The sequence below is a fragment of the Propithecus coquereli genome, unplaced genomic scaffold (assembly GCF_000956105.1).
Source record: "Propithecus coquereli isolate 6110/MARCELLA unplaced genomic scaffold, Pcoq_1.0 Scaffold38, whole genome shotgun sequence".
Classification (NCBI taxonomy): Eukaryota; Metazoa; Chordata; class Mammalia; order Primates; family Indriidae; genus Propithecus; species Propithecus coquereli.
This window is the reverse complement of record NW_012149507.1, coordinates 258811-271667: the sequence shown is the minus strand read 5'-3', so window position 1 is coordinate 271667 and position 12857 is coordinate 258811. Positions and strand designations below refer to the sequence as shown.

The 12857-nt window shown below is 40.2% G+C and overlaps 1 protein-coding gene across 1 annotated transcript in view; it reads left to right on the top strand.

Moving 5' to 3' along the window:
* Positions 1–12857, top strand: part of ARHGAP28 (Rho GTPase activating protein 28) — a 180298-nt gene that overhangs the window by 153285 nt on the left and 14156 nt on the right. Inside the window, exons 12-16 of the mRNA XM_012652101.1 lie at positions 3098–3180; positions 5565–5762; positions 6111–6224; positions 9340–9396; positions 11180–11304. Coding sequence (XP_012507555.1) covers positions 3098–3180; positions 5565–5762; positions 6111–6224; positions 9340–9396; positions 11180–11304 — 577 coding nt within the window. The remainder of the gene's footprint in view (positions 1–3097; positions 3181–5564; positions 5763–6110; positions 6225–9339; positions 9397–11179; positions 11305–12857) is intronic.

The window sequence follows — 12857 nt, the reverse complement described above, 5'->3', positions numbered from 1 at the left end:
CTGAGGTGACCTATCTTTTCATTTATTATGAGCACATTTTCCTTCATATCATTGAGCATAGTTACGACAGCTGCTTCAGAATCCTTATCTGCTAGTTCCAACATCTGGGTGGTCTCAGGGTTGTTCTCTTTCTTCTTTGAGAATGGGTTACACTTTCCTGTTACTTTACATGTGTTTGGAGACTCCAGATTCTGTAATATTTTTCCAAAGAGTGTTGTTTGGGTTTTTTTTATTGTTGTTGCTGTTTTAAGCAGACAATTTGCTTGACTGGACTCAAGTTGCCAGTGGTCTTTCAGACAGCAGCTCAACTCTCAGTTCAGTTATTTAATCCTTCGCTGTCTTGCCCCCACACGCATGGTTTGTGGGTTCGCCAGAGGTTTGGGTGGAGTTTATCCCAGAATTAGAGCCTTCTGTCTCTAGATCTCTCCTGTCTGGATTCTCCCCGTAACTTTCCAGTGGCTGTGGTTGCCTTGAATCCTGTCCTCTGGTTGTTCAGACCAGGGGGACTGGGCTTTTCTTTGAGTTTGAGCTGCCCTATGCAGCACTGCCTGTGCCCTGACCGCAGGGTGAAAGCCAGAAAACTGGGACAGTCCCCCAGTGCCATCTCCTAGTTCCAGGTTTGCAGTCCTCCCCTGAGTAGGCCTTCTCTTGTCACTCTCCACAGCCTCGGGTTGTTGCCTTTTGTGCTTTTTCCAGAGATTATTGTTCTCTTCAGGACGGTTGACCTGGTAGGAGCTTACGCAGCAATACCAGAAACAGAATTCCATCTCTTTTTTTTTTTAGTCAAAAAACCACAGGATTTTTTGTGAAGTTTGCTCCCTAGAAAATGGGCTGCGGAATTATGAATTTCCCCTTGTTCTGTGGTTTATATGCTAAACACTTTATCACAACAACCTGCTGCCACAGAGGTGTTTTCTGTTTTTGTTTTTCGGTATTATGAATTACACAAGGAGAAGTCAAGCCTCCATTGCCAGACCTGTTCAGAGAACCATATTTAAGAAAGATATGAAAATCCTAGTTTCCCTTACCATTAGTGATCCCTATCTGACTGCAGCCAGTATGCTTCCTTGAAGGGAGAGGATGTGAAAAATACCCTGAAAGGGGTCACAAAGGAACCCACATTTCTTTGTATGACTTTGGAAGTGCAAAAATACTACATTGCAGGTGATTGATTTGATACCAGCCAACCCTGCAGGAAGCCCAAAATTCTGGCCTGGTACCAGCAGGAAATAATTGCCTTTTTGCCACCTAAAGGAAGCTCTAGTTATAACAAGATTGTCTGAAGGGGAAAATTGTGAACGTGTACGCGTGTGTTTAAGCTGTCCCCCTTGGTATGCTAAAATGGAGCTCAGAGAATCTATCCTCTTTCCCACTAGTATAATTACTTTCTCTTTTCAAACTTGGCCGAAAAAAACTGTTCATAAAATTAAAGGACTAATAGTTCATCAATCAAGCCTTAGATCCTTTCACAGAAAGCTTAACAACTTTCTGGGAAAATAGTGACCTCAGGAAAAAAGAATACTGTAGACTATGATGCATTAAATGAATTAACTGCAAAAAGATTAACCGCAAAACGATGTAGGGCCAGACTTCCTAAGTAAAGTGAAAATGGATTATTTGCCAAATTAGATATTTCATTGTAAGGGGAACTTCATAATTTCTCTGAAGTTCATGGAAATACAGAGGTCCCAAACCTACATCTGCATCTCTTGTTTTTTCTTCCAGAGGTTTTTTTGGATTGTGTCGGAAGATTAGAGACAGCCCTCATCCTGCAGTTCGTGCACTAAAATAATGTCTTATCTGCCCCTACATACTTTGCACTGAGACATGCTCTTAATAGTTCCTGTTATTCAGGCAGGCCCATGTCTGTGTATTAGCCATTTTCAATAATATCCAGGACCTGTGTCATTTTTTGTTTACAAATTTGGCATAAATATCTAAAAATCCACATGTGGATTTTGCTGAGACAATATGATCCCATCCTATAAGTACTGCCCCCACTGTTCCTTTATTACATGGCTGTGTACACTTGTCGTCTATTCCCTAACTCTGGCACACACAACCCCCTGTGACCTCGTAGCCTGTCCCAAGAGTGTTCCCACTACTATAAAGCTCCGTTAACTTTACAGGCGGCTAGCTGACTGCCGTTCAGCCGTTGAATATAGATAGATTTTCCTTCAACTTGAAAACTCCCCATGGATTCCAGAAGATAACACTTTCCTCCAGGAACTCCCCGCCCAGAGACCATTTTGAGGGGAACACAGAGAAACAGGGGAAAGCTGGGATCTTCTGGTGTACATTAAACTTCCAGCACAGCTGGTTGTGGCTCATCCAGTTGTGGATGGAATCCCCCAGCGTAACTGCCAACCCTCTGGTGCCATCTTGTGTCATCATTAAGAAATAAAAACTCAACACTCTCCAAAGATCAAACTACAGTCACCTTCCCTAAATGTCCATGTAAGATCTGGAATAAGTGTCATTGATCATAAAAACAAGAGCAAACACAGAAAGATGTATAGGTACTGACTGGAACACTCTACATATATTTATCCATCTGATCCTCAGAGCAGTCCTGTCAGGTGGGTACGAGGACCATTCCCACTTTACGAAAGATAAAGTAGAAGCCACAAGGGGTTGTTCAATAGCCTGTCCAAAGTCACACAGTGACTAAGTAGTAGATGCAGGATTTGAACCTGGTCCCAGAATCTATGTTCTTAACAATTTGTTGCCTCGTTATGTAGAAGCAAAGTTTATTTTCTCTTGAGTTGAGCTTAAACTTTCTCTTCTTTTTATAGTGTAAAAGTAAGGCAAGGTCTGTGCAAGTACTTAAAAAAGGGAAATGTTATCCAAATTCAGAATTCGTTTGAGGATCTCACTGGCCACCTGCCTCGACAGTGGCATCGTGGGCTGTGAAAGGGGAGTTGGTAGACGGAGGCTCCTGTCCAAGTGAACAAATTTACATTGTTGGGCACAAAACCTGAGTCCTTGCTGCGGAAAGCTGTCAGGAGCCCTCCTGTGCTACCAGATGCTAGTAAGAGATGCTGTCAGAACACATCAGTGTTGTTTAAAATTATGATTATTTCTGTTTTCTTATTAGGAGGGCCTCACATCAAAGTGCAATTCCAAGCCTTACACCTCATGATCATGGCACTGCCTGATGCCAACAGGGATACAGCCCAGGTATGTCCTGTCGACCTCACGGTCTGTCACTGGGCTCTTGCTGCTCAGAGGAAATGGCTCTTATGGAAAAATGAAAACAGGGATGGCAACTTACTAAGCCACCTGTGCATGCTGCAAGCGCACTGCCTTTGCAAGCTCCCCCGCCGCTCTCCGGAGGAAGACAAGAAAGAATGGAGATCCTGGGATCTTCTTTAAGCATTTAAGTTTCTACTTATTCCATTCATTCAAAAAATATTAAATGTCTACCCTGTGCCAAGCACTGGGCGAGACGTTAGGCGCAGGAGAGCCTAGGATGAAAGGCTTAGGTGAACAGTGTCAGAAGTAAATGGGACCATTACGTAGCTTGTACAATGTAGCACTGTAATTGTTGGTCCTCAGCTGCTTACTGTAGTCTAATGTGCTCAGGTGGCAGAAAAAAAATCTGATGAGTGTCCTTGGGGAGGAAATTCAAAATCACTGATTTAACTGAAATGTCTAAAATGTTCATGTTTTTAAATTTATGAAGATAATTCAATGTAAATAATTATAGAATTTCAGAATTTTAGAGATCACCTGATAGAATTGGGTCATTTTACAGATTGGGAAAATGAAGCTCAGGAAAGTGGTTTCTCCATTTAACATGCAATGGAACACTTCAGAGACTCATATCCCATAGTTCTGCATCCCAAATATCCCTTTATTCCCAATTCATTTCTTTGCGGTATGTTGGTAAAAATCAAAGTTTCTCTTACTATTTGGATAATGATTCTACATATAATAGGAAATTTGTTATAAGGACAACAGGTATTTGGAGTCTTTGAAATGAAATTGAGATAAGGGTGAGTTGAAAAGAGCCACTCATTTTGAGGCCAGTACATAATGCTGAAAACAAAGATGATTCTTAGCGCTCCTCATATCAGACATTGCAGCGTGGTGAGGATCTTCCCCTACACAGTGAAAAGATCTATGTCAATTACAATATATGTCAATTATATTATGTCCTCCATGCAAGGAGGGGGGTGGCTATGGTATGAAAACGTCTAATATAATTCAGCAATTTTCCAAAAGCTAGAAATTTATTAGCTTGATTTTTTTTTTGGCTTTGTCTAAATAATATTCTTTTGTCAAAAAAAAAATCCATCTGGCATCATATATCTGAGTCAAAAGGTCATCTACCTTTTCATGTAACTGAGAATGCAGCAATTATCAACTAATGTAATATATTTCTAACAGAAGATTGCCCCAAAACATGACAGGACCAATGAAGATGTTACACACACACACACACACACACACACACACACACTCCTTTTTTCCATTCTAAATTGGGACTGGATCTAAGATTGAAGCTGGCATGGCACAGAGGTCAAGAACTCCAGCTCAAGAGTTGGGCTCCTTGCTCACAATCTGGCCCTGCCACTTTGGTAATTGACGTTGGGCAAAGCTGCTCAGTCCCCTTCTGCCTCGGTTTCCTCATCTGTAAATAATAATAGCACCTACCACACAGGGTTTGGGATGATGATGAGTAAATATATATAAAGTACTAAGAATAATACCTGGCTCATGATAAACCCTCAAATAAATGTTAACTATTATTACTATTATGTACTGTCCATTTTCTCATTACAAATACCCGATAGTAGAATCCAAACTTGGGAAACCGAAGAGCACTTCCTTTTGGAATTTCAGTCCTCTTGATTAATTTCAGAAGGTTTTGATGAATATCTATACTTGGATGGCTCAGCAAACTTCTATTAAGCTTTCTCAAAATTTTTTTTTTCTTTTAATGCTTAGAACAGCTGCACACAAGCATTTTGCCTTTGGCCAGCTGAAGATTTCAAAATTGAAAAGCAATAGAAAAATAGCACTCAAAAAGTAAAACTTTCTGATTTTTCAATTGAATTTACATTTAGACTGAGGAATGAGATACTCATGTTGTTTAAATGGGTTTTTCTTTCCCTAGGAAACAGTAAATAGTTTCCGACAGTAATGCTTTAAGTTCAGGGTCTTTTTCATAATTACTTTTATTCCTTGACAACAAAACAAAACTGCCTTTTCATGGTGATGGGGCTGCAGTGTTTTCTCTTCCTGGTTTATATTTAATTTCAATATTCGTCGAACTTGTTTAGGATAAAAAATAGGAAAATACAAACTATTTTTTATAGAGACTCCAATGTAATAAACTGCGTAAAAATGGAGCTGCTTCTGTGGAGCAGATAGTTGAATAAACTGCTCACATTCTTCTTGGCACTTTTAGGCAATGAAAGGGAAACACGGCACATTTACCCATTCTGTACTTGTGACAGTTCTCCAGGACACAATGAATGAATATAAAGTGAACAGTAGCCATTAGTAGTACCTGTTGACAATTTACAAGAGAGTGACACAGTGCTGTTTCTTGTTAGGCCCTCATGACGTTCTTCAATAAAGTGATTGCCAACGAATCAAAAAACCGAATGAGTATGTGGAACATTTCTACTGTGATGGCACCAAACCTTTTCTTCAGTAGGAGCAAGCATTCCGATTATGAAGAGCTACTGTTAGCAAACACCGCGGCCCACATCATCCGCCTCATGCTTAAGTACCAGAAAATGTTGTGGAAGGTGAGTGACAGGGTGACGACCGTCAGGTTCTCCTGGGAAGTCCACAGCGCCAGGAAACGTAAAGGTGCTCGAGCAAGTCCCTTAGTCGTCAGGAGGAAATATTCGTATGAGAAGATAATCCCAGGTTGCTGGGGACATCCTTACACATTCTGTAAGGGCTGCTCTTTAACACGTTTTCCCTCTTGAACAGGATTCCTCATAGTTTTTTCTAAACTTCACAAGGGCAAATGTTCCTGGTTCCAGGATACCGCGTGGCGAGACGGCGTTATCTTACATAACTGAAGCCAGAATCCACCAGGGAGGTTTAGTTCAAGTGTTTCCTCTAGTCAAGCTATTTTTCTTCTGTAGGTTCCATCTTTCTTAATCACTCAAGTGAGGAGGATGAATGAAGCCACCATGCTGTTGAAGAAGCAGCTACCAAGTGTACGAAAGCTGCTCAGGAGGAAGACCATAGAACGGGAGGTAATGATGACGCATGAGGGCAGAGATAGCTCACTACGTAGATGCGTAGTTCTCAAAGGGGGGCACAAAGAGCTTGTAATTTAGAACCAAAACTTATATATTCTCACGAAGTATCAGTCTTATGGCCATAAACACTGTGGAAAGTGGGTCCATAACAGGGTACTGTGGTCTTTCCATGTTGCTGAGTTTTGTGCTTTTTGGTGAAAGTTCTTGAAATGTGTCTGTCATGAAGATTGTTTGACATCTGTTAAGTACTCACCAGGAAGGTTAAAATGATTCTCACAAAAACTGATGTTTAAGTCCTGTGAATTCAATTTAAGGGCAATCCAGTACCCAATATGTCTAACACACAGGGAAAGAGATTTCTTTAGTGCCTGGATAATAAAGGAATAGCTAGTCCTCAAATTGTTTTGTGTAAATCCATTGCATTCTAAACAATTTGGAATTTTGTTTTATCACAGTTATTTGCATGGAGAGGTCCATAATGGAAACAGATTTTAGAAGAATTATCTTTATTGCTTTTATTTACCTCGAGGATGATCACAAATGCCAGGCATTGTATTCATCCTGGAAAGGAGGCAGAGATACTTGAAATTCACTTTGTTCTTAAAGGAACTTGCACCCAATGTGGGAGACAAATGTATACGTGGCCATGAATACCCATCAGGGAAGCCCCAGACTGGCTGTGCCAGGGCCAGACAGAGGACAAAGGAAAGTACTCCAACATGGGAAACCGTGGGTGGCTTTATGGAGGAGATGGCACTGGGGCTGCATCTTGAAGGCTGGATAGTTCTGTGAAAGGAGAAAGGAGGGTAAAGTTCATCCAGGGAAAGGGAATAGTAAATGCCAAGGCAGTGGGGTGGGAAGGAGTATTGCTAATTGATTTATCACGATCCTGGTGAATGGCTGTGTTCCTTTACTGATTACAGGCAAAGTGACTTCATAGCAAGTAGAACCAATACTTTTATTTGGAAATAATTTGTTTTAATTGAGAAAATATTCACATAATATAAAATTGATTATTGTAAGCATTTCAAAATGTACAATTCAGTGTTTTTTTAGTATATTCATAATTTTCTGCAACCATCAAGTTGCAGTGGAAACTCATGGTTTCCATTAGTTCTTTGAACGTACTGAAAATAGCTGATTCGAAGGCTTTTTCTAGTAAGTCCAATGTCTCAGCTTCCTTAGACAATTTCTTTTGAAGCTATTGAAACTTCTTTTTTTTTTTAACCCATGTATAAGTGATATTTCCTTGGCTTTTTTGACTGTCTCATAACTGTTGGTTGAAAACTGGGCATTTTGAATTTTATAATGTGGCAACCTTGGAAATCAGATTCTTTCCCCTGCCCAGAGCTTGTTGTAGCTGTTTGTTTAGTGACTTTTCTGCTGAACTGATTTTGTAAAGTCTGTATTCTTTGTTTTGTGTGGCTACAGAAGTCTTAACGGTTAGCTAATGATTGGACAGAGATTTTCTTGAATGCCTAGAACTCAAACATTCCCCTAGTCTTGGCAGGTGAGCTCTGGTGTTTGCTGGGGCACGCTCAGCACTCAGCCGGGCGGTGCATAACTCTGCCCAAGCCCTCGCCTCCTGCGTGCACAGAGCCTGAAGGTCGGCCAGAAGTGAGAGCGGGTGTTCTTTTCAGGTCCTTCCTGAGCATGTGCGCAGGGTTGGGCATGCATGTGGCCTTTTAGATGTTCAGGAATATATCAGAGCTTTTCAAAGGCTTTATTCCTTAAAGCACCTCAATCTCCAGCCCTGCCGTCTAAGTTTTTTAGTTACCTGTTGTTTTCCCTAATTCTTACTTACTGCATCAGGCAGCTGTGGCTAAAACACCTGCCTATGAATGTTTTTAACACCCCTGTAGCACTGGTCAAGTTCCAGGTTAGGCAAGATAAAGGCAAACCATTTGAGCCAGTCTTCCAGGGAGCCACCGGACAGGTGAGAACAAATAATTAGAATTCTTTGTGAGCGAGGTCTATTCTGCTTCCATACCTGTGCCAGGAGTTCAGGCTGTTAATTTCAAGGCTATCGCTGAACTGGGCAGTGGGGAGAGAGTAAGTCAATACTGACAGTTTTTGCCAGTTTATTGCTTTCATGGAGGGGCAGACCTTTGGTGTTTCTTACTCTTATTTTAATCCTGGAAAGCTTTAATGGCGTAAGTATGATATGTGTGGAGCTGGAGCCGAGTCAGGTCAGCCTTTGTCAATTACTAGCCGTATGAGCTGGGGCAAATTACATTTGTTCTTCGAGCTTCAATGTTCTTATTTTATAAATCTGGGAGAAAAATAATGATACATCTATTTCACAGGATTGCCATACCATTGACTCTCATAATGTGTGTGTAAAGCACTTTGTAAACTGTACACTGCTATATGAATGTCATTTATTTTAATGTTTTAGTTGTCAATAGAACCAAGATAGAATTCAAAGGTTATAAATACTATGGAAGCAACACTTAACCTTTAGTTCTATTGTACTATATAGTGTTTTTAATTCTTAATTTCAGTTGTAATAGTTTATTAACAAGTTATAAATTCAAAAGCTAGGAAAGACTATAGAATAAAAATTAACCACCTCTGACTTCCTCTCTTGGAGACAAATAATGTCACCAGTAACAGGGCTTGTGTGCACAGGAACATGCAGGTGTGTACACCTCTAGAGATGCTCTGTGCACATACAAATATATGTTCTTCCCCCTTTTTTACATAAATGGTAGCGTACAGGAAGTACTGTCCTGCATCTTACTTTACTGACATAAGAAATCATGGGGATTATTCCATATCAGTCTACAAAACCTCCTTTTGCGTGATATTCCATAGACAGCCAATAATTTATTTAAGTAATCCCATATTGTAGAACAGTTAGATTGTGTCTAATCTTGTGCTATTACAATTTCTGTTTCAATGAATAAAGTTCTATAGACATCATTTTTAACAAGAGAATTATATTCATAGGAGAAATTTATAGATATGGAATTTTGGGTCAAATTTTATAATTTGATAAATGTCGCCAAAGTCTTTCTATGAAGATTGCACCAGTTTGCACTTCCAAAAGCAGAATATGCTTGTTTTCCTCAACATTAATCCTAATGACTAAATGTGTTTCCTTTAGATTACAAGCCCTAAGACTTCAAAGGTACTACAAAAATCACCCTCTTCAAGAAGAATGGTAAGAAAACAAATGATTTCCTGTCTCTATTAACTGTTAACTCCCTACGTGGTATTCTTTGGCTACATCTACCATATCATGTATAATTTTGGTCATGATCTATCCTTCAAACTCGACATTTTCAGTGTGGCACGTGAAGGAACGGTACAGGGACTTGACTAACGGGTGATTGCAAGTGTGTGCTCAGGTGTCCTGCACACAGCTGTGAATGCCGTAGAAAGTTCTAGGGTGAATGTGATTATTACAATCATAGGTCCAATAATGTTACAGCATGGAATTTACCTTACAGAAGCTTCTGGGCAGCTGGGAGGGGAGGGACATGAGATGATCGAAGGAGGATTTTAGGGGTGCAGGCTTGGCTGCAGTGAGCCAGGGCCTCTGCCTCCTCCCAAATCCACGTCCCTCAGTGTCTCTTCCCCAACATGCTCTCATGTTTCTTACTGGTGATATTAGGAAAGTGCTATAAGAACTTATACTATTTAAAAATATTTTGTATTAGGGCTGCCGTAACAAGTTGCCACAAACAGCGTAGCTTAAAACAATAAAAATTTATTCTCTCACAGCTCTGGAGTCCAAAATCCAAAATCAAGGTGTCCCAGGGCTGAGAGAGAAGGGTCTGTTTCTTGCACGTCTCCTAGCTTTTGGTGATGCCGGTAGTCCTTGGTGCTTCTTAGCATGTAGACTTGTCACGCTAATCTCTGCCTCCATCTTCACACGGTGTTCTCTCTTGTGTATGTCACTTTCCTCTCATGAGGACACCAGTCCCCCTGACTGAAGGGCCCACCCTGCCCCAGTTTGACATCATCTTAACTAACTGCATCTGCAATGACCGTAATATTCTGAGGTGCCAAGGGGTAGGACTTCAGCCTGTCTTTGGGGAGACACAATTCAACCCATAACATATTCATTCTAGGCCACGTATTGCCAATTCACATAAACCTTCTACAATGACAACACCATCCTTTGAGAAGGTACAGATTTAAAATGATTACCTGAGGAGTAGCCACATTCTCAAACAAACAAATTTGTCTGTTCATCGCCTAGACACAGAATTAATTAAAAGATTAGAAAATTCAAAATTTTGAAACAAAAGGAATGTTCCAGTCAATCCTGACAAAACAGAAATTTATGTTAATCAGACAGCATTATTCTTAGAATATTCCATTTAGTTTTAGCCCAGTTAGACTAAAAAAAAAGAAAAAGAATGTTCTACTTAGATGAGAGCACCGAGGTCCCCAGGCCAGTCACGTCTTGGGAAAGCAGAGTCACTGTCCTCCCGACAGGCGTCCACACCGGGCTCTGCACGGTGTTTTCGCACACTTTGAGGGAGCGTGTTTTAGGTGCCCACGTGGAATTCCATTTGGGCCATTCATGGCTGCTAAATATGGCTGTATTGAAGAAGCCGTATTTTCTAGTGGATCCTTACAATTTTCAGAAAGTTGATCTTCTTATAATAACTTACAGTATTCTGCTTAAAGTAGGCTTATTTAGGACTTTGTTCAATAAGTGCATTGATAGAAATATTTGATTTTTGTCATAAACCAGTTTTATCCCTCTCAGAATTTCAAAGCATTGTAGCGAAAGTAAAATCGCAGGTTCAGTCTAGCTATTAGCGCATCTCCGGGAAAAAAAGAAAGCGGCATTTCATTCTGGTCAAATATTGGTCATGTTTACGTGTTTTCATAATTCAGAGCACCACTGATTTTTGTATCTCTTAAGTGCATCACTGAACTGACATTCACCCCAGTTTGACAGAATGTCCTGAATTTCTCCTCATTGGCAGTCTGACGTGCCCGAAGGAGTCATACGCGTCCACGCTCCTCTTCTCTCCAAGGTGTCCATGGCCATTCAACTCAACAGTCAAACCAAAGCCAAAGACATACTGGCGAAATTTCAGTTTGAGAACAGGTGAGTACGTGTGAATGAAGGTCTCTGCACAAAGAAGATGAAGCTTTATCAGTGAGGAACTTTCTGGTCATTTACAGGTTTGGCCTTTTGAAAATTCACAACCTGTTTCTTTGGGGACTGTACCGCTAGATTAACTAGAGCAAAAAGCAGAGAACGAAATTAGTAGATACAGATTTGCCAGGAACAAAAGTTGTTTTTTAAAGGAATTTCTGCAAATAGCATTTTTAATAAATATCGTCTGTCTTGGGAGGCTGTTTTATTCAATGAGTCTTACCTTTTGTTAGAATGAAAAATGCAGCAAGTTAATTTTGCAGAGCTGGTGATAGACTCCCAGGAATATCCTTATTCGAGGCTCCCTTGGCCTTTAACAGTCCGGTATCAGAGTTTACGTAGTTAAGTGGGCAGCATAACTATTGCTTTCCTTTAAACGTACTGCTAGTGATTCTTAGGATCAGAATGATACAAAAATTCTCTTTGCATATCTACCATAGGTACCTTAAAAGAGGATAAATCATAATAATTTTTGTCTAGGCATGCTTACCCAAGGATGAACATTTGCCCCAAGGTTTCTAAAAGACGAGAAGCACTTGTTTAGATTTATTCATTGAAGAGCATGTATAGCTTTATGGTCTCTAGTAAAACTGATGGATAGCTTTTAAAAGAAGCATTCTAATCATACTAAAAAAGAGTAGCCTTGTTGAACAGAAAAAGTCCATTGGAAAGTTTACACATTGCATGATTCCATTTATGTAATATTTCTGATGTGGCAACATTTCATAAATGGAGGCTAGACTAGTTGCCAGAGGTTGGGAGGGATCATTCAGAAAGGAGATGGGTGTTGGTTACATGAAGGACCCTTATGGTATTGGAACTCAGGGTATTGGAACCTTGACTGTGGTAGTGGATAAATGAACCTCTGTGTAATGGAGGAACTATGGAACTTCGTACACCCACACAAGTAAGTACAAGTAAAACTAAGAAATCTGAAGAAGGTAAGTGGACTGTATCAGTATCAATATCCTGATTGTGACATTATGCTATAGTTCTGCAAAATGTTACCTTTGGGGAAAACGGGGCAAAGGGTACCAAGAATCCTTCTGTATTATTTCTTACAGCAACTGCTTGTAAATCTGCAATTATCTCCATAAAAATTTCAATTAAAAGAAAAGCAGGAGTAGCCAGTAAAAGTAATCCACAGTGTTAGAAGTCAGGATGGTAGTTTTTCTGGTGGGAGTGGAAAGCGTGGTGACCAAGAAGGCATGTTGATGGCTTCCCCAGAGTTCTTTTTTTTTTAGATATGGGGCTATATTTACATGGTATGTTCACTTTGTGAAAATGATTGATCAAGTTGTATACTTACGATTTGTGCACTTTACATATGATGTATATATACCTTACATTAGAAAGGATAAGAAGAATAAACAGAGATCATAGGCCAACAGGAGCTCCAGATACGTGCTGCTTTCTGCACCAGCCTGGACACCTGCAATACCGTAAATAGATAGTTACCACTGGGCAGTCATATAAGGACTTGAAATATCATTTGAGGGATT